The sequence below is a fragment of the Puma concolor genome, chromosome A1 (assembly GCF_028749965.1).
Source record: "Puma concolor isolate L17-30 chromosome A1, mPumCon1.1.hap2, whole genome shotgun sequence".
NCBI lineage: Eukaryota > Metazoa > Chordata > Mammalia > Carnivora > Felidae > Puma > Puma concolor.
The window spans coordinates 205,399,320-205,423,696 of record NC_141667.1 but is presented as its reverse complement, the minus strand read 5'-3'; the positions used below and the strand labels follow the sequence as shown (position 1 = coordinate 205,423,696).

The 24,377-nt window shown below is 40.9% G+C and overlaps 1 protein-coding gene across 1 annotated transcript in view; it reads right to left on the bottom strand.

The window, feature by feature from the left end:
• The window catches only part of LOC147584724 (uncharacterized), a 36,282-nt gene extending 28,073 nt beyond the window's left edge, over positions 1-8,209 (bottom strand). Inside the window, 3 exon segments of the mRNA XM_086717477.1 lie at positions 745-975; positions 3,445-3,604; positions 8,058-8,209. Of these exon segments, the coding sequence (XP_086573603.1) occupies positions 745-975; positions 3,445-3,604; positions 8,058-8,209 (543 nt within the window).
• Between the last annotated feature and the right edge of the window lie 16,168 nt (positions 8,210-24,377).

The window sequence follows — 24,377 nt, the reverse complement described above, 5'->3', positions numbered from 1 at the left end:
CTCTCCCAATGTTAATTTCTGTTTTTTTTTTAATGTTTATTTATTTTGAGAGACAGAGAGAAAGAGATAGAGAGTGAGCAAGATGAACAGGGAAGGGGCAGAGAGAGAGGGAGACACAGAATCCAAAGCAGGCTCCAGCCTCTGAGCTGTCAGCACAGAGCCTGACGCGGGGCTCGAACACATGAACTGTGAGACCATGACCTGAGCCAAAGTCAGACACCAACCGACTGTGCCACCAGGCGCCCCTCCCAACGCTAATTTCAACAGGCCATTCTAATCCCTCACATTACTTCACCTGTCAATTGATCATTTTTTCCTTCTTGCAACCCTTTCTTCACTTGGCCAAGGTCTCTGTCTCTGTCTCTGTCTTTCTCTTTCTGTAGAACAGATTGTTTCTTTTCAATCTCTTCTTCTGTTTATTCCTTACTTTTCCAAACTTTATTGGTGGAGTGTCCCAGGGGTCGATTGTTGAACTTTTTTCTTCTTTTTTTACTCTCACCTCTTAGGTGAGTACATTTACTCCCATGGCCTTATTTAATTTCCTGTGTGCTGATGATGCCAAAATTTAAACAGGCCTCAATCCTGGTCTTCAGGATTCTATCTTCATTTGGATGTCTACCAAGAACTTAATATGTCCAAAACCAAATTCCTAACCTTCTTAACCATCCCCAGTTCTGTTCCTTCCACAGCTTTCCCTCTTCAGTAAATGACCACTTCAGACTTTCAGATGCTTAGACAAAAAACCTGGAGCCATCTTGACTTCTCTGTTTCACAGCCCATCTTAGAGGCATCAGCAAATCCTGCCAGCTCTACCTTCAAAATACATCTAGAATCCAATCTCTTCTCACCACTGCTGCCACGGTGGTCTAAAGTGCCATCATATCTTGCCTGAATAATTGCCATCAACTCATAATTATTCTTCCTGGTTCTGCCTTTTCTCTCCTCCTGATCTATTCTCAGGGTAGCAGTTAGAGCCTGTTAACATGAAAGAATCACCATGCCATTCTGCTGTGGAGTTTTCAGTGGCTTCTCATCTCATTTAGAGTAAGATCTCAAATCCTTACAAAATCCTTTAATTACTGGAACAATCTACTTTTATCTACTTCTCTGTCCTAAAATCTCTGGCTCATTCCATTCTAGTAACACTGGACTTTGTGACATTTTTGAACACGTTAACATACTTTTGCCTCAGAGACTTCATACTTAGGTCCTTCTTGGAATGCTATTTCCCAGGTATCAACAGTGCTTGGGTTTCTGTCCAAATGTCCCTTAATCAATGAGGCCTTTCATAATCACTTTATTTAATGACCACCTTATTTATTTATTTATTTCTGTTTTTTTTAACGTTTATTTATTTTTGAGACAGAGAGAGACAGAGGATGAACAGGGGAGGGGCAGAGAGAGAGGGAGACACAGAATCTGAAACAGGCTCCAGGCTCTGAGCTGTCAGCACAGAGCCCGACGCAGGGCTCGAACTCACAGACTGTGAGATCATTACCTGAGCCGAAGTCGGACGCTTAACCGACCGAGCCACCCAGGCGCCCCTATTTCTGTTTATTTTTGAAAGAGAGAGCATGCACTTGCACCCCTGAGCAGAGGAGGGGCAGAGAGAGAGGGGAACAAAGGATCTGAAGTGGGCTCTGTGCTGACAGCAGAGAGCCCAAAGAGAGGCTCAAATTCATGAGCCATGAGATCATGACCAAGCCGAAGTCTGACACTTAATCAACTGAGCCACCCAGGTGCCCCCAATGACCACCTTTTTCAAAGAACAAGCTCATACTCTGTGCATTTCCTAACCCCTGTCTGACTGTATTTTTCCTCCATAGAATGTGTGTGTGTGTGTGTGTGTGTGTGTGTGTAAAATATCCAATATATACAAAGGAAATCATATACCCAATATTATCCAATATCCAATAATATATCCAATATTGTATCCATTATTTTTATTTTTATTTTTTTATTATTTTTTATTTTTTTTTAATTTTTTTTTCAACGTTTATTTATTTTTGGGACAGAGAGAGACAGAGCATGAACGGGGGAGGGGCAGAGAGAGAGGGAGACACAGAATCCGAAACAGGCTCCAGGCTCCGAGCCATCAGCCCAGAGCCCGACGCGGGGCTCGAACTCACGGACCGCGAGATCGTGACCTGGCTGAAGTCGGACGCTCAACCGACTGCGCCACCCAGGCGCCCCTGTATCCATTATTTTTAATCCTAGAACATGGGAGTAGTAAAATGTGCATTCTGAAGATCTCCTGCATTCCACACATACTCTTCTCTGACCCAATTGTGTAATATTTATTCTCTTGACAGTCCAGTACAGAAACAACTTCCTCTCCTCTCCTTCTTTTTGCCTTTCAGTTCATTGGCAGTCAGATGATTTGTCTTTGTTTATAATTTGTTTTTCTTTTGGAATGTGAGTCCCCCCACCCCAGAATGTATGCAGCTCCCCTTTTCTCCCAAAGGACGTAGTTTTTACAAAATAGACTTTATTTTTTAGAGCAGTTTTAGGTTCACAGCAACGTTGTGAGGGAGATCCAAAGATTTCCCATATACCCCCCTGCCCCCACACATGCAGAGACTCCTCCATTATCAACATCCCCCACCAGAGTGGACATTTGTTATACATGATGAACCCGTATTGACACATCATTATCATCCAAAGTCCATAGTTTACATTAGGCTTCACTCTTGGTGTTTTATGGTCTATAGGTTTTGACAAATGTATGATGACATATAACGACCACTGTAGTATCATAGACAGTAGTGTCACTGCCCTAAAAATCCTGTGCACTCCATGTATTTGTCCCTCCTTCCCTCCAAACTCCTGGCAACCGCTGGTCTTTTTACTGTCTCCATATTTTGCCTTTTTCAGAATGTTATATAATTGGAATTATACAGCATGTAGCCATTTCAGATTGGCCTTTTTCACTTATTAACATATATTTAAGGTTCTTCCATGTCTCTTCATAGCTTGATAGCTCATTTTTTTAAAACTATTTTTTTAATGTTTATTTTTGAGAGAGAGAGCGAGAGAGAGAGCGCGTGCAAGTGGGGGAGGGGCAGGGAGAGGGAAACACAGAATCCGAAGCAGGCTCCAGGCTCTGAGCTGTCAGCACAGAGTCCAATGCGAGGCTCAAACTCACAAACCATGAGATTGTGACCGGAACCTAAATCAGATGCTTAACCGACAGAGCCACCCAGGTGCCCCAGTAGCTCATTTCTTTTTAGCACTGAATAATATTACATTGTCTGGATATACCAGTTTATCATTTGCCCACTGAAGGAGAAGTGTTGTTCAGCCTAGTGATGCTAGCTCCTAAAACACCACCTGGCACGTGGTAGGTGTTCAGTACATATTCCTTATCCTCATCATGCAATTATTCTCTCCGTGAATAGCATCACCCTCTGGTAGTTTGTCCAATCTCAGAAGATAAATGTGTACCGAATTTCCAGGGATTTGAGATTCTCCCACCTGTTCTTTTACTTCCACCTCTTGACTGTCTCTTGAATTCATCCTTTCCTCTTCATCCCCAATGTCAATGATAAACTCACTCTTCATCAACTTCTCCCAAAATAGCACATTGGCCTCTTGAATTTTCTTTCTGAATTTTATGCATAATCTGTGCTCCTAAAGCACATACCTTATTATGGTGATCTCTTGCTCAAAGTATCCAGCAGATTAAAGTTTAAGCTCATTTGCATATGTTCCCAGTTTCTCAAGATCTGATCCTTACAATGGGTGGAGACTTTTGTTCGGCTTCTCTTTTCCTAAACTTCCACCATCTACTCCATGTATTCTGTATTACTTGGAGAACTCAAAGCAACTTGTGGCTGTTTTTGAAATAATCAACTTAATTCATTATCAATTCCATATTTAGGAAATGAATTCCACAGGAATCATGGAGGAAAATGGGGTGCTTTTGAAACCAGGGGTTGATGGTGTTGGCTTTTGTACTTCTGCGGATAGCAGCTGAATGGTTATTTCATTAGGTCATATGCTAGAACATAAAATCTCTATAAACTCATGGAAGCTTTGTGGTTGTACAGAACTGCACAGAAGGATTCTAGAGTCTGCAGTGGAATAGCAGCAAACATGTAGAAACTGGGCTAAACAGTCCTTTATGGGTCTCTGCTTTAAAGTGTACATATTGTTCACCTTCCATTTTTACAATACCCATTATCCTTATGTCAGATTTTTATTTTTGTTTGAGTGAAGCAGAAAAAAAAAGATTTTTGAAAAAAGTATTTAAAGTGGCAGGAGGGAATTCCTTCTGTAAAAAGAAGAAAGAGTGAGTTTTTCAGATTCTGTGAGCACCCACTTCGCTTTGAATATTGTGCATATTCTCTCCCTCTCTCTCTCTCTCTCTCTCTCACACACACACACACACACATATGCACATGTACACACATCTATCATTAAATCTAAGAAGGTGTGGGATAATGTTACGAACCAAGTTTATGAGGTAATGCACAGTGAACGGAAGAATGTCAGTCTACCGTCTCAACAGACAGGGAATTTTTTTTTTTTTTTTTAAATAATAGTTGCAAAGACTAGTAACTAAAGGATCTGATGTAATGAGATACAGCTGGGCTTTGGGAAATTTCATCAACCATTTGATTTCAAGTGATTTCATTCTGTCCTTAACTCACAGCATTGGGCTTTGATATTGAAATAGGAATAGAACATTGAATCAGATAGTTTTCCTTCTAGTACTTGCCATTTCAAAGAACTTTGCATTATTATTGCATCCCCAGGAAGCAGGTAGGATTAATATCCTTATAAAGTGCTTTGGTTTTCTATTGTTAGAGTATGAGAAATCCTAAAATGATAAATGACTTGGACGTTAGCATAGAGCAAATCTGGGCCAGAACAGTGTTTAACAGATTTATTAGTTTCCAGGATTATAGTCACTCAACTGATCTATTTTCCTCTTCAGTTTCCCGGGGTATTACACTTTGGGTTCTGTATGGTTGAAGTTAAAGTCTGCTGAGGCTATTTTACCCAGAGTGAGAAATTTCAAGTTCTAATCCCCATTGTAACTCTTTATAATAACACTAACATTTCTGGAATTCACTTCGTAATCTGTAAAATGAAATAATTAAGATTAATTTGACTAAAGTTAGGGGACTGTTTCAGATGACTTCTCAACCTTAGGTTAAAAAAATTTTTTTTTAATGTTTATTTTTTAGAGCAGAATGTGAGTGGGGGATGGACAGAGAGAGAGAGGAGAGAGAGGGAGACACAGAATCCTAAGCAGGCTCCAGGCTCTGAGCTGTCAGCACAGCGTCCAACATAGGGCTCGAACTCACACACAGTGAGACCATGACCTGAACTGAAGTCGGATGCTTCACTGACTGAGCCACCCAGCACCCCTAACCTTAGGGTTTTTTAATCAATGTTGCTTATTCAGGTAGAAAAGAACATGCTCCAAATATGGCACCTCCCAGAGACGTGAAATTGACAAAGTGTTGATGTTCATATTCTTCTCAACAGCACCTTTTTACTTAAATAGGCAAAGCAATGAATCCCTTTTACAAACAGGACACAAAGCCACTGAATGAATCCCCTATTCCTATATTCCTACTCCTCTGGTACCATAGCTCCTTAATTCCCTTCTTAATTCCTTCCTTCATGAAAATGCTGGGACACTATTCATTTTTTAGTTTATTAATAGTATTTCTCAAGCATTTAACTTTGTTATTTTTATGCTTTACATACAAGACTATGTACCTAATTTTAGATTGGAACTATAAATTCCAAATGAAAACATCTTTATAGAGTTAATGACAACAACAAAACAACCATACTCACAATATTAACTAATTCATCAAACACTTAGTACTGTAGGTGGAACTTATATCAGCTTATTTAATCCTCCTAACAGCTTTATGAGGTAGAATCCACAATAATCTCCTCTCCTTGGGCAAAGCAACAAAAGTACACTGATTTTAGTAACTTGCCTATAGTCACAAAACTAGTTATGGTCAGAGCTAGGATATGAAAAACTTTTTAAAAAATATTTGTTTATTTATTTATTTATTTATTTATTTATTTATTTAAGAGAGAGAGAGAGAGAGAGAGAGAGAGAGCATGAGCAGAGGAGGGGGGGGAGGGAGAATGAATCTTAAACAGGCTCCACGCTCTCAGTACGGGGCCCAGCACAGTGCTCCATCCTATGACTCTGGGATCATGACATGAGCAGAAATCAAGAGTTGGATGCTCAACCAACTAAGCTACCCAGGCGCTCCTGGAAAACTGGTTTTAAAACCCAAGTTCTTGATCACTATACTAAATTGTCAAGCTATATATCCTAAATACCACAAACATTCTAAGCCATGTTCATATGGACATATAACTTACACAAAGGAATAGAAATACAGGATATGGGCATATGCTTTAGAAGCATTTTTATAAATGTGCAGAAGGAAATTATATTTAGGGCAAATGCATATCAAGGGTGGGATTTCCTATGGTTTGGGCTTCACAGTGAGAGTTGATAAGAGTTTTATGTTCTTTCCTGATTGATTAAAGAAGGTTGAAATTCCAAGAATTGTACAGTCAGAATTTTGCCCCATTTTCTTCAAGAGCCAACTGCTTTACATGCATCAAATTCCAACTGAATAGAAAAGCAACATCTACTTTTGATAGCTGTCCTCTGTGAAAAGCAAAGTAGAATCAATCCAACTATAGCTTTTTTTTTTTTTTTTTTTTTTTGGAGGAGGGAGGAGGAGGGGGGGAGAGAGAGAGAGAGAGAGGGAGAGAATCTTAAGCAGGCTCCACACTCAGCAGCATGGAGCCCAGTGTGGGGCTAGATCTCATGACTGAGATCATGACCTGAGCCGAAATCAAGAGTTGGAAACTTAATTGACTGAGCCACGCAGGTACCCCAACTATCGTTCTTTAGGAATCATTTCCTTGGGAAAACCTTCCAGGATTCTTCTAGTCTGAGGTAGATGTCCCTCCCATGGCCTCATATGCTGACTGCTGGACTCAGAACATTTTTCAGTAATTGTCTGTTAGCTTGTCTGTTTCCTTCACTGGTCTGACAGACCTTTGAGAGCAGGAGTTGTGTCTTCATGTTTGCAGCCATCTGCTTTGCAGATGCTTTGTCCATAACAGGCATTTAATAAATGTTTATTAAAATGAAATAAAGGTGTGTTGAAATTCGTTTGGAAACTCCTGGAGTTCCAAGAACTCCTGTTATTTCTGTACTCTAGCCATGTCTAATTTTCAATGTTTCTATGGAGTATCTACTTTATGCAGGATAGTATCTGTTATCTATCTACCTAGCATATTTGTATATTGTAGATATTTAATATGTGTTGTCAATTGAATTATATTGGAATAGGTTTTTCAAATGTATTGGAGAATTGGAAATAGTTCAGTTATTTTAGGCTAGGCTATGTTGTAGTAACAAACATGCCTTTAAATGTTAGTGACTTATCACATAAAAATTTATTTCTCAGTCATGCATAATGCACCACAGATCTGGTAATTCTACAGAGCAGCTCCTTTTCAAATGGTGACTCCAAGGTCCAGGCCTATAATATCCCGTAGCTCTGCCATCTAAAACAGGAGGCTTCCAAGTCCCCATAGTAGGAAAAGAGAGCCATGCACTGGTTCCCAAATACTTTGGTTTAGAACTGACACACCTTACTTCTGCTCATAGCCCTTTGGCCAAATCTAGTGATTTGCAAGAGGACAGGGAAATGTGGAAGAGAACAGCAGGAAATGACTCTGCCATAGAGGGAGAAAGAGCAAAGTAGGATCCAATGATCAATATTTACATTTAGTTTTCCGTCTGATGTGTTCATTAAAAAAACGGGAATTCGTGACCTAAAGATCTTGAATACCTGCCGCCACCTCCCCGCCCTCTTTTTTTTTTTTTTCAGGAAGGCAAACAGGGTGCAGTTGGGTCCCACAGTGTGGGCTATGGAACTTAGGAGGTGTAGGGGGAGTAAGTGCAGGTCCCCATGGAAGGGCAATGTACTGGAGCAGGCTGATCATCAGCGGCCGTTCAGACATAGGCAGAATCAGGCTGGAGGCAAACTGACCTGGCCTGGCGTACACGTCCTAACCTATTCTCGCGGGATCTCAGGAGTTCCCACGGGAAATTAGCAGGAGAGAGCTGAGATGAGAAAAACCTGGGCGCCCAGGGGACTGGCGGGCTCTCCTCCGAGACTCGATCCAAAGGAATCTGGCTCATTCCATTTCTCACACAAAACCCAATCCTCGTGGCCTCGCTGCCTCAACCCAGAGTCACAGTGCAGCGGTGCCTCGCCTCAGAGCCCCGGAAAGGTGCATGCGAACGGGGTGTGGCCCAAAAGCCGAGGAACGGAGGGATGACTGAGGCCTGAACTGGGGAGTGAATTGCGCATGCCTGGGCCGAAAAGCCTTGCGAATCCGGAAAGGCCCTGGCAGCTCTGTGGGCGCAGGTTGCCGGGTCTTGGACAGCAGCAGCCCCGAAGTGCCGCTCCATCGCACATCCCTGGTGCCAGTTATTCCACCAGGAAGCTGCGAGGTGTCTAAAATTCATCCCAGGAAACCATTGCTGCCTGTTCCTTGAAGCTTTCCCCTGAATAGCATGCCTCAGAGCATTCTTCTCTCTTTCTGACCCAGCACATCTATCAGCACACTGTGATGGGGAAGATGGCTTTTTCACCCAACCCTTCACGAGGGGATTGAACAATGCAGTTGTCAGTGAGAGGCGGCCCTCTGCAGTATAAAAACGGGTATGGCTTATTCATTTTATAACTGGAAATTCGGAAAGTCATGGGTATGTAACGTACAGCATGGTGACTGAAGTTAATAATACTGTATTGCATATTTGAAAGTACCTGGGGGAGTGGGTCTTGAAAGTTTTCATCACAAGGAAAAAAACATTGTAACTATGTATGGCGATGGATGTTAACTGGAGCGGTGCTCATTTAGCAATATATACAAATAGGGAATCATTGCATTATACCCCTGAAACTAATGTTATGTCAATTGTACCTCATTAAAAAGGGTATTGTATGTTATAATTGACAAATATCTAATTCATTGTCAGTTAATCATTAATTAATACTCCTTTAATCGATAGCATCCAAATTAATAGTTTTTTGAATGAGTTACCAAATGAAAGAGACAAATACCAGTTAGAAAGATTTTCAGCTCAAAAGCTGTTCTTTAATGATAAATATCAGGAAATCAGTAGCTGTTACTCTTATTAGTTCTGAGCCCCTGATGAGGTCTCCGTCCAAGCAGCGATGTGCGACCTCTCTTCTGTTTTCGAAGTCTGGGGAGATTTGGGCAAAAAGAGGCTGGTGATGGACAAGTGTGGTGATGGACCATAGCTTGGTCACTGCTTCTCATCTCAAGAAAAGTGACCTGCCTTCCTTTTATGTACTCGAGAATATTGCTAGTGAAAGCATCTGATCACAGATTTAACTTTCTCATTTGGAGTGCTGAGAGGTGAACTTCTGCAGTTCTTGGGTAGAGATATTAAAACAGAAAGCACACAACAAAGCTCTTATGATAGAGTGTAAGATACAAGAACACCTAAGCTCTAGTTATTTTTATTTGTTGTATCTTATATCAGTTATCTGATAGACCTGGCATAGCCTAGGCCTTCATACATCATGCTTTTGTAGAGACAGGTTCCTCAATCTGTATGTTCACAGCTAAAGGAAACATTGTAGCATAGCAAATGGCCAAGAAAGTAACCTTATCCTGTGTCTTTTGTATTGTCAGAGTTTCCCCAGAGGTCATGGGGAAGTAAGGGCATTCATCAAGACATTTAATTACCAAGCACACAGGGCTGAGCTCCATTTCTCAGGTTCTCAGTGGGGTCGTGCCCCTGAAATGGGAGCAGCAATGGCAGTTAGGAAAGGGTGTGCCTGTTTCTCCCTTCGGTGCTGCGGTAAGGGAAGGGGTTGGCAGATGAGACAGTCTGGATTCTTGAGTTACCTTGTGGAGGAGCTGCAGGCAGTTGAATCTCCAGGTCTCTGTCAGACTCTGGTGTTGATGAGAAATAAACTTCCGCTGTGTTAAGACTCTGAGGTTTCAGGGCTAATTGATCACAGCATAGTACAGGCTAGCCTGCTGATTCAGACATGATCTATGCATATCGGACATGCAGATGCACAAAGTTTAAGAGATGTAAGAGTCCTGACAGTCTCCTTTGCCAGAGGCAACCACTGTTCCTGGTTTCTTACCTATCTTTCAGAGATAAGTTATGTGCTAATAACAAAAAAAGTAATAACTGTGGTAATGGCAGCAAACATTTAGTAAGAGCTTGCTGTGACAATTGACCCTAAAAGTTATTCTTCAACCCCAATGGAAAGTAATCTAGGTGAGCAGTATGTGTGTGTGGTGAAGGGAGTCTTTGTTCCAGTGAGTCATTAAAGGACCCCAACTAAAAGAGGCTTTGCAGTCTTTCATATGTGTCATTGAGACTGACCTGGCCATTAATATCTGCCTGGCAAAAGGGCAAAGAGCATAAAGGATAGCATGTGAGAGGCTTTTATAGGCCAGGTCTGCCAATCATTGACTAGAGTTCAGTCGTGTCCCCACACCTTAGTGCAAAAGAGGCTGGCAGATATGGTTTATTGTGCCCACAGATGAAGAGGAACTGTGTTTGGCCATCAGCGAGCCGTCTTTGCCTTACTAATGTGTTCATCCAACAGTTCTATGAACTAGGGGCTACTATTATGCCCACTTTACAGATTCATAAACTATTATGCCTACGGCTAGTAAGTGGCAGAGCCTAGAAATGTCTGACACTAGAGCTGGGCTTAGCCACTGTACTTATCCTTTCTTTATATAGAGTAGTATATTATGCACACAGTTTTCTATTTGTAACTGTTTTTTCCCCTTAAGGATATTTAGTTGAGATTATTTAATGCTAGTATATATAAGGCTGCTTATTTATTTTTTGATAGATGTATACTGTATACATAAATGAGTCATGATTTAAGTACAGTTATGATGAAGATTCTTTCCATTTTTCCCCATTTCAAGCAGTGTTGCAGTGAATATGCTCAAAAGTTTATGTTTGCACACATGTGCATGTATATGGAGAAGAATACTTCCTAGAAGTAAAATTGCTCATCTAGAATGGTATATGTATATTTACTTTTACAGATGTTTTCAAATTTCCCTATGGTTGGAATATCTTTTATATAAAAAGAATACAGTTTACATTTCCATCAACAAAGTATGAAAATATATATTTCTCCATAGTTATACTGCACGAATTTTTCTGCTTTTTGCTATTTGCTAAATTATAAGTAAAAATGGTATTTGATACTAGCTTTTCTTCTATCTCATAACTTTTATTGCTTTGTAATATTTAAGAATACAATGGAAGAAAATGGACAGATTCTTTAGATTGAGGATCCACAGAATACTCTTCTAGGAAAAAAATAGGTATTAAGTGTTATCATTTAGCCAACTCTCATTTATTTTGCAGTAATTGTAACAACATCTCATTTTTCAAGAAAACAATCTTAAGAGAAATGTCAGTAATTTTTCTATGAAAATGGTAAAACCAAACCATAATTTAAAATTGTCTGTCACTTTGGGGATGGCAGCATCCCCTAGTGCCGTAAGAACTTTTCAGAAGGCAGATTGCTCTAAGCACATTTCCATTATGCACAAAATGCACTTCTTCTTTGCTGTGTTGCCTGAGCTGAACACAGGTAGAATTGTATTTCTAATGTGCAGTGAGTTATACTGAAGCCACCGCAGTATTCCCTGCTGCATAGGTCCTGGGGTGTGGTGACATTGAGGAGTGCCTCTTCCTGTTCCAGTACTTTTTTATTTTTTTTAATTTTGTAATGAACAGCAGTATTTATTGAGCTTTACCGTGTGAAGCTTGTGCTTGGTTCTTAGCCATGCAACACAGTGTGATAAATACCACAAAAAAATGCAAAGATGTATAAGCAGCATATAAATTAGCAACATTTCTTTGTTATGAGTGTATTTTTCTGATTATTTGTCATTTGTTTGCTTTTGAAGGAATCCCAGCATTAAAAAGCCTTTTGTAGTAGTACAAAAAAAATTCAACATTAATTTTTGGCAAAGAGATCATTGGAATTTCACTTTAGAATGGAAATAATGACATCTGAAAACCTTACGTTTTTAATGATGTTTTAATCAGATATCAAAAAAAAGATCATTTAATTAGATCATCTTTAGATTTTATATATGCATATATTTAATTTTTTATTGAAGTATCATTGACATGCAACGTCCTATTAGTTTCAGATGTACATCATGGCAATTTGATATTTTTATAGATGTGAAATGATCCCCACAATAAGTGTAGTTACTGTATGTCACTATACAAAGTTATGACAATATTATTGACTATATTCCCTATGCTGTATATTACATCACCATGAATTATATTTTATACCTGAAAGTTTGTGCCTCTTAATCCTCTTCTCCTATTTCTCTCATTCCCATGAGTGCTTCTAGCTCTGGTAACCAGCAGTTTGTTTCCTGTATCTATGAGCCTCTTTCTATTTTGTTTGTTCATTTGTTTTTTAGAGTCTACATGTGAGTGAAATCATGATATTTGTCTTTGTCTGTCTGATTTATTTCACCTAGCAAATACCCTCTAGGCCCATCCACATTGCTAAATTGGAAGATTTCATTGTTTTTTTTTTTTTTTTTACAGCTGAATAATATTCCATTGTATGTATGTATGTATGTGTGTGTGTTTATAAATATACATATATGTATATGTATTGTTTATCCATTTATGTATGGATGGATACATGGACACTTAAGTTGCTTGCATATCTTGACTGTGTATATAATACTGTGATGAACATAGGGGTGTATATATCTCTTTGTTTTTTGTTTTACACATGTTTATTTGTTTTGAGAGGGAGAGTGTGTGTATGTGCATGTGCACGAGCAGGGTACGAGCAGAGAGAGGGAGAGAGAGAATCCAAAGCAGGGTCTGCACCATCAGCACAGAGCCCTAGGTGGGGCTCGACCTCCTGTGAGATCATGACCTGAGTGGAAACCAAGAGTGAAATGCTTAACTGACTGAGCTAGCCAGGTACTCCTTGAGTAGTTCTTAATAAAGAGGCCTATTGTTATTGTTGTAGAGATCATGTATTAATACAGAATTAATATCTATCCACCCAAGAATAGGTTATATCTTTTAATTTATTAAGTGTCTCTAGTTTCTTCAGTTGCATTTTATTTTATTAAAAATTTTTTTTTAATGTTTATTTTGTTTTTGAGAGAAAGAGAGAGAGAGAGAGTGGGGGAGGGGCAGAGAGAGAGGGAGACAGAGATCAGAGGCAGGCTCCAGGCTCTGAGCTGTTAGAACAGAGCCCGACATGGGGCTCAAACTCAGGAACTGCGAGATCATGACCTGAGCCGAAGTCGGATGCTTAACCGACTGAGCCGCCCAGGTGCCCCTACGTTTTATTTTATTTTTCTAATGTTTATTTATTTTTGAGAGGGAGAGACAGAGCATGAACAGGGGAGGGGGAGAGAGAGCAGAGACACAGAATCTGAAGCAGGCTTCAGGTTCTGAACTGTCAGCACAAAGCCCACCGGAGGGCTCGAACCCACAAACTATGAGATCATGACCTGAGTCAAAGTCGGATGCTGAACCAATTGAGCTACCCAGGCACCCCTCTTTAGTTGCATTTTAATGTTTTCTTCATCTAAACTTCTTTTGAAGCATATTAGATATCTTTTCTCTTTGTTTTGTTATTTTTCCATTATATTTTTGATTGGTTATTATTTTTACACAGAAAGCTCCTTACTTTTGTATATAAGTTTTGTCCCAGCCATCTAAGAATGATTATTATTAAGAGGCTGTGAATGTAATGTAAGATTACATGGGTCAGTGCCAGATGAGTCCCAGCTCTATCACTTACTGGCTGTTATTGTGAGGATTGCAGATAATCTATGAAAAATGCTTAGAATAGTGCTTCATCAGTTTAACCACTTTTCTTAATCAGATATTGGTATAGAAGTTAGCTTGTTTCTCGCTTGCTTTGGATGCTTTCTTGTTTCTATACTTGGGAAAAGTTTTAAGATGAATAGGACACATTTTCTTCCATGGTGGGGAACTCTACTTTCATTGGTCAATTCGTTTGGTACTCCAAATCTCCTTTGATAGAATAATGATTATACTAATTTCATAAATGTTATATTCTACTCAGAGTGGTTAAAAAGGTATCTGAACCAAAATTGAAATCCAGATTTCCCTACTCTAAAGCCAAAGTCAAGATTTAAACATGGCCATATAGTAAAAGATTTATTTGAAAATATATGCCTTTTTAATCACAAAATTTATTCTTACACTTCCATGTTCATTTACTTGTGGAATGTTTTTCTATAACATGCTTTAATATAAAATGTGCTTTAATTACACAAGTTCGGTTTATGGGAAGGTCTTAACTGTGGCTCCAAAGGGAGAAAAAAATGAGTAAAAATAGGACTACTGATTTTGACACTTCAAAAAAAATCTTTTCCTCTTTTGTATCTTTCCCATCCTCTATCCCTATTTACTATTCATTGTAGCCCATATAATAATACCTGACCTGGGTTACTACAACAGCCTATAAAATGGTCTCTTCATCTCTAATCTTATCTTCCTTAAAGCATTCTCTGCACTGTCGCTGCAGCCATATATTACCAGTATTAACCACATTTCCCCCTTTAGCCAAGTTAGAGCTCATTAGGGCAGCTTCAAGGCTCTCCTCACCTACGTTTCTTACCTCTCCAGCCAAGAATCTCACTAGAATGCTCAAGCAATACCACATGCTCCAAGTTCTCTTGAGCACACAAAAGTGCTTTTTCATCTTTGTGAATGTGACCCCTCATTGCGCTCCTACCTTCTTCTTCCCCAGTAATGAGCACTGTGCTTCATATACCCAAAGTTCTCAGTAGATGTGTTTCCTGAAAGAATAAACAAATGTTTCTGCTCTTCTTTTTCACAGATCTTTCAGGAAAGAAGTGTTTATTGTGGAAAAGCTTGAGAAGTTTAGTTACACACCAGGAGTCCTGGCTTTTACCAGGATTCTGTCTTTTGACCCACTGTTGGACTCTGGACATGTATCAGTGGGTTTGGGCATATAAGTGTCCAAGCAGATTTTGGGACTGAGACAACTCACTGTTGGGGTAAAATTAGGAGAGCACTGAATAGGCAGGAAAGCTTTACATAATATTTTATTCAAGTCTTACAACCTCCTACAGAGTGGGAATTAATATTTGTATAATACCAATGGAGAACAGTGACACAAATAAATGATATCCAAGGGGAAGGAGAAAAATGCTTCTTATGCAGGGGCCTGAGGAAGGAGGAGGAGAAAAGCCAAAAGTCAGAGTGTCTTCATTCCTGAACCTCTCCCCCACACCCCCTCCACAATCAAATCTTTGGGAAGGAGGCAAAGGGTAGGGAAAGCCAGAGAGATTTGGAGTGTCTGGAACAAGGAAGCTTCCTTGTTTCTCATGGCATAGCCTGGAGAAACTGCAACTCTCTTAATGAAGTCAAACCTTCAGTATATTCAGCATGCATAGCTGCCGGCTGTGGTTGCTTTGAAATGTCTGAAGAAGAGGTCTAGGCAAATCAGCCTGTGCTAGCAGGTTCCTGTGGCTTGTGTGTGTCATCTGGGGAGTGGACCTTTCTCATAGTGCTTGTGGGGTGTGCATAAATGCTAAGAGGACTGCAAGAGCCATAGAGTCAGGACAAGGAGGCTGCCACATGTGGGGACTGACCGTGTGGCTGGAGTCTGGAGGAGGGCCTATCCCTTTCAACACTGGGTGCAAGTTGGAAATGGACGGGACCAATCTCACATTAGCAGGATGATGAGCCAGTTGGGACAAGCTAGACCAGAGCACATTATTGTCAAAACGTCTCTGCCTCAAGTCTGCAAGAACTTAGAAAGTCCCTGGCTGGGGCGCCTGGGTGGCGCAGTCGGTTAAGCGTCCGACTTCAGCCAGGTCACGATCTTGCGGTCCGTGAGTTCGAGCCCCGCGTCAGGCTCTGGGCTGATGGCTCGGAGCCTGGAGCCTGTTTCCGATTCTGTGTCTCCCTCTCTCTCTGCCCCTCCCCCCGTTCATGCTCTGTCTCTCTCTGTCCCAAAAATAAATAAACGTTGAAAAAAAAATTTAAAAAAAAAAAAAAAAAAGAAAGTCCCTGGCTAAGAGGTCATCAGAAGGAAGGAGGAACGAAGATGTAATTTACTGAGATTAAATCCTGAAGCGACTGAGATAATAGCTGAAAAGTAGGTAATAGCTGAAAACTGAGAGAGACTCAGTTCTGATCATTGATGAGTTGAAGATGGTTATTACTGTTCAGTGGGCTCAAAAGCAAGATGAGATTTGTTGTTGAAAGTAGTTCCTTTTTTTTTTTTTTGCACATTTGAATGGTGGCATGTGTCATCAACCACACTATATTTTTTAATCATTCAGTCATTCAACAACTATTTATTGGTCACCTACTACATATAGTCATGCTTTTTTTTAAAAAAATATTTTATTTTTCAGGGAGAGTGCAAGCGGGGGAGGGCTAGAGAGAGGGTGACAGAGGATCTGAAGTGGGCTCTGTGGTGACAGGCTAACAGCAGTGAGCCCGATGTGGGGCTTGAACTTACAAACAGCGAGATCATGACCTGAGCCACCCAGGTGCCCCAACTATATTCTGTAATTCTGCTCATAACTCTTGCTGATGTTTCAAAGCCCTTTTTTTTTTTTTTTTTTTTTTTTATTTATATATGAAATTTATTGTCAAATTGGTTTCCATACAACACCCAGTGCTCATCCCAAAAGGTGCCCTCCTCAGTACCCATCACCCACCCTCTCCTCCCTCCCACCCCCCATCAACCCTTAGTTTGTTCTCAGTTCTCAACAGTCTCTTATGCTTTGGCTCTCTCCCACTCTAACCTCTTTTTTTTTTTTTTTTTTTGTTCCCCTCCCCCATGGGTTTCTCTTAAGTTTCTCAGGATCCACATAAGAGTGAAACCATATGGTATCTGTCTTTCTCTGTATGGCTTATTTCACTTAGCATCACACTCTCCAGTTCCATCCACGTTGCTACAAAAGGCCATATTTCATTTTTTCTCATTGCCACGTAGTACTCCATTGTGTATATAAACCACAATTTCTTTATCCATTCATCAGTTGATGGACATTTAGGCTCTTTCCATAATTTGGCTATTGTTGAGAGTGCTGCTATGAACATTGGGGTACAAGTGCCCCTATGCATCAGTACTCCTGTGTCCCTTGGATAAATTCCTAGCAGTGCTATTGCTGGGTCATAGGGTAGGTCTATTTTTAATTTTCTGAGGAACCTCCACACTGCTTTGCAGAGCGGCTGCACCAATTTGCATTCCCACCAACAGTGCAAGAGGGTTCCCGTTTCTCCACATCCTCTCCAGCATCTATAGTCTCCTGATTAGTTCATTTTGGCCACTCTGACTGGCGTGAGGTTATACCTGAGTGTGGTTTTGATTTGTATTTCCCTGATAAGGAGCGACGCTGAACATCTTTTCATGTGCCTGTTGGCCATCCGGATGTCTTCTTTAGAGAAGTGTCTATTCATGTTTTCTGCCCATTTCTTCACTGGGTTATTTGCTTTTCGGGTGTGGAGTTTGGTGAGCTCTTTATAGATTTTGGATACTAGCCCTTTGTCCGATATGTCATTTGCAAATATCTTTTCCCATTCTGTTGGTTGCCTTTTAGTTTTGTTGGTTGTTTCCTTTGCTGTACAGAAGCTTTTTATCTTCATAAGGTCCCAGTAATTCACTTTTGCTTTTAATTCCCTTGCCTTTGGGGATGTGTCGAGTAAGAGATTGCTACGGCTGAGGTCAGAGAGGTCTTTTCCTGCTTTCTCCTCTAAGGTTTTGATGGTTTCCTGTCTCACATTCAGGTCCTTTATCCATTTGGAGTTTATTTTTGTGAATGGTGTGAGAAAGTGGTCTAGTTTCAACCTTCTGCATGTTGCTGTCCAGTTCTCCCAGCACTATTTGTTGAAGAGACTGTCTTTTTTCCATTGGATATTCTTTCCTGCTTTGTCAAAGATGAGTTGGCCGTACGTTTGTGGGTCTAGTTCCGGGGTTTCTATTCTATTCCATTGGTCTATGTGTCTGTTTTGGTGCCAATACCATGCTGTCTTGATGATGACAGCTTTGTAGTAGAGGCTAAAGTCTGGGATTGTGATGCCTCCTGCTTTGGTCTTCTTCTTCAAAATTACTTTGGCTATTCGGGGCCTTTTGTGGTTCCATATGAATTTTAGGATTGCTTGTTCTAGTTTCGAGAAGAATGCTGGTGCAATTTTGATTGGGATTGCATTGAATGTGTAGATAGCTTTGGGTAGTATTGACATTTTGACAATATTTATTCTTCCAATCCATGAGCAGGGAATGTCTTTCCATTTCTTTAAATCTTCTTCAATTACCTTCATAAGCTTTCTATAGTTTCCAGCATACAGATCCTTTACATCTTTGGTTAGATTTATTCCTAGGTATTTTATGCTTCTTGGTGCAATTGTGAATGGGATCAGTTTCTTTATTTGTCTTTCTGTTGCTTCATTGTTAGTGTATAAGAATGCAACTGATTTCTGTACATTGATTTTGTATCCTGCAACTTTGCTGAATTCATGTATCAGTTCTAGAAGACTTTTGGTGGAGTCTATCGGATTTTCCATGTATAATATCATGTCATCTGCAAAGAGCGAAAGCTTGACTTCATCTTTGCCAATTTTGACGCCTTTGATTTCCTTTTGTTGTCTGATTGCTGATGCTAGAACTTCCAGCACTATGTTAAACAACAGCGGTGAGAGTGGGCATCCCTGTCGTGTTCCCGATCTCAGGGAAAAAGCTCTCAGTTTTTCCCCGTTGAGGATGATGTTAGCTGTGGGCTTTTCATAAATGGCTTTTATGATCTTTAAGTATGTTCCTTCTATCCCGACTTTCTCAAGAGTTTTTATTAAGAAAGGGTGCTGGATTTTATCAAAGGCCTTTTCTGCATCGATTGACAGGATCATATGGTTTTTCTCTTTTTTTTTGTTAATGTGATGTATCACGTTGATTGATTTGCGAATGTTGAACCAGCCCTGCATCCCAGGAATGAATCCCACTTGATCATGGTGAATAATTCTTTTTATATGCCGTTGAATTCGATTTGCTAGTATCTTATTGAGAATTTTTGCATCCATATTCATCAGGGATATTGGCCTGTAGTTCTCTTTTTTTACTGGGTCTCTGTCTGGTTTAGGAATCAAAGTAATACTGGCTTCATAGAATGAGTCTGGAAGTTTTCCTTCCCTTTCTATTTCTTGGAATAGCTTGAGAAGGATAGGTATTATCTCTGCTTTAAACGTCTGGTAGAACTCCCCTGGGAAGCCATCTGGTCCTGGACTCTTATTTGTTGGGAGATTTTTGATAACCGATTCAATTTCTTCGCTGGTGATGGGTCTGTTCAAGCTTTCTATTTCCTCCTGATTGAGTTTTGGAAGAGTGTGGGTGTTCAGGAATTTGTCCATTTCTTCTAGGTTGTCCAATTTGTTGGCATATAATTTTTCATAGTATTCCCTGATAATTGTTTGTATCTCTGAGGGATTGGTTGTAATAATTCCATTTTCCTTCATGATTTTATCTATTTGGGTCATCTCCCTTTTCTTTTTGAGAAGCCTGGCTAGAGGTTTGTCAATTTTGTTTATTTTTTCAAAAAACCAACTCTTGGTTTCGTTGATCTGCTCTACAGTTTTTTTAGATTCTATATTGTTTATTTCTGCTCTGATCTTTATTATTTCTCTTCTTCTGCTGGGTTTAGGCTGCCTTTGCTGTTCTGCTTCTATTTCCTTTAGGTGTGCTGTTAGATTTTGTATTTGGGATTTTTCTTGTTTCTTGAGATAGGCCTGGATTGCAATGTATTTTCCTCTCAGGACTGCCTTCGCTGCGTCCCAAAGCGTTTGGATTGTTGTATTTTCATTTTCGTTTGTTTCCATATATTTTTTAATTTCTTCTCTAATTGCCTGGTTGACCCACTCATTCGTTAGTAGGGTGTTCTTTAACCTCCATGCTTTTGGAGGTTTTCCAGACTTTTTTCTGTGGTTGATTTCAAGCTTCATAGCATTGTGGTCTGAAAGTATGCATGGTATGATTTCAATTCTTGTAAACTTATGAAGGGCTGTTTTGTGACCCAGTATATGATCTATCTTGGAGAATGTTCCATGTGCACTCGAGAAGAAAGTATATTCTGTTGCTTTGGGATGCAGAGTTCTAAATATATCTGTCAAGTCCATCTGATCCAATGTCTCATTCAGGGCCCTTGTTTCTTTATTGATCGTGTGTCTAGATGATCTATCCATTTCTGTAAGTGGGGTGTTAAAGTCCCCCGCAATTACCACATTCTTATCAATAAGGTTGCTTGTGTTTATGAGTAATTGTTTTATATATTTGGGCGCTCCGGTATTCGGCGCATAGACATTTATAATTGTTAGCTCTTCCTGATGGATAGACCCTGTCACTATTATATAATGTCCTTCTTCATCTCTTGTTACAGCCTTTAATTTAAAGTCTAGTTTGTCTGATATAAGGATGGCTACTCCAGCTTTCTTTTGGCTTCCAGTCGCATGATAAATTGTTCTCCATCCCCTCACTCTCAATCTAAAGGTGTCCTCAGGTCTAAAATGAGTCTCTTGTAGACAGCAAATAGATGGGTCTTGTTTTTTTATCCATTCTGATACCCTATGTCTTTTGGTTGGCGCATTTAGTCCATTTACATTCAGTGTTATTATAGAAAGATATGGGTTTAGAGTCATTGTGATGTCTGTATGTTTTATGCTTGTAGTGATGTCTCTGGTACTTTGTCTCACAGGGTCCCCCTTAGGATCTCTTGTAGGGCTGGTTTAGTGGTGACAAATTCCTTCAGTTTTTGTTTGTTTGGGAAGACCTTTATCTCTCCTTCTATTCTAAATGACAGACTTGCTGGATAAAGGATTCTCGGCTGCATATTTTTTCTGTCTAGCACACTGAAAATCTCGTGCCAATTCTTTCTGGCCTGCCAAGTTTCAAAAGAGAGATCAGTCACGAGTCTTATAGGTCTCCCTTTATATGTGAGGGCACGTTTACCCCTTGCTGCTTTCAGAATTTTCTCTTTATCCTTGTATTTTGCCAGTTTCACTATGATATGTCGTGCAGAAGATCGATTCAAGTTACGTCTGAAGGGAGTTCTCTGTGCCTCTTGGATTTCAATGCCTTTTTCCTTCCCCAGTTCAGGGAAGTTCTCAGCTATTATTTCTTCAAGTACCCCTTCAGCACCTTTCCCTCTCTCTTCCTCCTCTGGGATACCAATGATGCGTATATTATTTCTTTTTAGTGTATCACTTAGTTCTCTAATTTTCCCCTCATATTCCTGGATTTTTTTATCCCTCTTTTTCTCAGCTTCTTCTTTTTACATAACTTTATCTTCTAGTTCACCTATTCTCTCCTCTGCCTCTTCAATCCGAGCCGTGGTGGTTTCCATTTTGTTATGCATTTCGTTTAAAGCGTTTTTCAGCTCCTCGTGACTGTTCCTTAGTCCCTTGATCTCTGTAGCAAGAGATTCTCTGCTGTCAGCTATACTGTTTTCAAGCCCAGCGATTAATTTTATGACTATTATTCTAAATTCACTTTCTGTTATATTATTTAAATCCTTTTTGATCAGCTCATTAGCTGTTGTTATTTCCTGGAGATTCTTCTGAGGGGAATTCTTTCGCTTGGTCATTTTGGATAGTCCCTGGCGTGGTGAGGACCTGCAGGGCACTTCCCCTGTGCTGTGGTGTATAACTGGAGTTGGTGGGCGGAGCCGCAGTCAGACCTGATGTCTGCTCCCAGCCCACCGCTGGGGCCACAGTCAGACTGGTGCGTGCCTTCTCTTCCCCTCTCCTAGGGGCGGGATTCACTGTGGGGTGGGGTGGTCTGTCTGGGCTACTTGCACACTGCCAGGCTTGTGATGCTGGGGATCTGGCGTCTTAGCTGGGGTGGGTAGGCAAGGTGCACAGGGGCAGGAGGGGCAGGCTTAGCTTGCTTCTCCTTAGGTGATCCACTTCAGGAGGGGCCCTGTGGCAGCAGGAGGGAGTCAGATCCGCTGCCGGAGGTTTGGCTCCGCAGAAGTGCAGAGTTGGGTGTTTGCGCAGAGCGAGCAAGTTCCCTGGCAGGAACTGGTTCTCTTTGGGATTTTGGCTGGGGGATGGGCGGGGAAGATGGCGCTGGCGAGCGCCTTTGTTCCCCACCAAACTGAGCTCTGTCGTCCGGGGGCTCAGCAGCTCTCCTTCCCTTTGTCCTCCAGCCTTCCCGCTTTCTGAGCAGAGCTGTTAACTTATGACTTCCCAGACGCTAAGTCGCGCTTGCTGTCGGAACACAGTCCGTCAGGCCCCTCCGCTTTTTGCAAGCCAGACTCGGGGGCTCTGCTTGGCCGGCGAGCCGCCCCTCCGCCCCGGCTCCCTCCCGCCAGTCCGTGGAGCGCGCACCGCCTCGCCGCCCTTCCTACCCTCTTCCGTGGGCCTCTCGTCTGCGCTTGGCTCCGGCGACTCCGTTCTGCTAATCCTCTGGTGGTTTTCTGGGTTATTTAGGCAGGTGTAGGTGGAATCTAAGTGATCAGCAGGACGCGCGGTGAGCCCAGCGTCCTCCTACGCCGCCATCTTCCTCCCTCAAAGCCCTTTTTGAAACAACTCTTTCTGTGACCCTATGCTTTCTTGGAGACTCACGGAGGCCTCCTAAAGGCCAGCTCCTGAAACGCAGCCCAACTTTTCCTTACATCAGAGGTTTCTTATTCTTCATGATTCCCCATTTAGTGTTGTTTTCCTTGGAATTTCCATTATTATTTTTCAAGTAATGGTCTTACACATACCACAGACGATGGGGTATGCCTATGTATGTAAAATATCTGTGATATAAATCTGAAATTTTTATTAAGTTATAAACACTGATTCTCCTTGCATTAGCTCTGTGGCAATCCTGCCTTTTTTCCTGGATGTTAAGTTTGATGCAGTGGATGGAGGTTTTTGATAGTATAACTGAAAGCTGGCAAAGGAAAAGCTTCTGCTTCAGCAGAATAAGGTTGAAGAGGTATGCTGGCAGTGGGTTATTTCTCCCGCTACAGGATGGCTTGGTTGTTTTTTGGATATCCTATTTGAAGGTCACACCACCATGGGGAATTTGAAGCATTCTTTATGCCTAAGCAGTGAGAGAGCCAGAGAGAGAAGGGACTGATTGAAATCCCTCTCTGGAGGCCAACTAGAAGAGAACAAAGGGGTAGGATTGGGGTGTGGGGGTGTAGGGTTAAAAGGAGGGAATGGCAGTGAGGAGCAGAGGGAGTTCCTGGAGGGCTCTGACGGAGAGTCTCTTCTGGTCGGAGAGGGCTTGCATGCTATCCTCCAAGAGACCAGTTGGACTATGACTCCTTTGCAGGAAACCTCCTAGATCTCTGCCCCCGCTGTAGACTAAATTGTTTGAACCGACAGTAAATAACTAACTGGACGCTTTTTAAGATTCCAGCTATGGGCACCTGGGTCGCTCCGTTAAGTATCTGACTTTGGCTCAGGTCACAATCTTGTGGTTCATGAGTTCGAGCCTGGCGTTGGGCTCTGTGCTGACAGCTTAGAGCCTGGAACTTACTTTGGATTCTGTGTCTCCCTCTCTCTGCCCCTCCCCTGCTCTCTCTCTCTGTCTCTGTCTATCTCTCTCTCAAAAATAAATAAACATTAAAAAAATTTAAAAAATAAAAACATTCTGCATATGTGCTTCATGGACTAAATAGGTTGTAAGATGGTCTTTCCTTCCCTCTCCCTAGCTGATGCCCTGCCTCCTTCAGGGTAGAAGGCAGTATGGTGAAAAGTCCTCCGTGGGGCCCCATAACATGGTAGTAGAAATGACATTTTGTTTGCTGAATGTGCTACTCTTCCCTTCCACAGTAAGGGGGTTTGTATCCAGGTAATGCTGTGGGGAGCAGAAGAGTAACAACCACAGCATGGTTTTAAATTCAGTTCAAGAAATTGGCTTCCTCCTCACCCATCTTCCCCTGTCTTATGTTAAGCGTCTGTAGTTGCTTCAGGCTTCAGAATTGTCATTTCATCAAATTATACTTTCATATATTATTACACAATACATAACAATATATTGCCATGCCAAAACTATTTTATTGTTATAGACGTTATGGATATAGAAAGAAAAAAAAAAACAATAGAATAAAATAAAATCATCTGAAACATTTCAATTCCAACTTCTTGTTTTTTACATGAGATGATGGAACATTGAGGCAAATTCTTTTCTTGTCAGTATAAAGTGTAAGTTTCCTAGGACAGTTTTTCTATTTCTTGATTGTGGGATCTATAGTGAGTGTTGTAACCTAATCCTGCAAAAATACTGTGACAA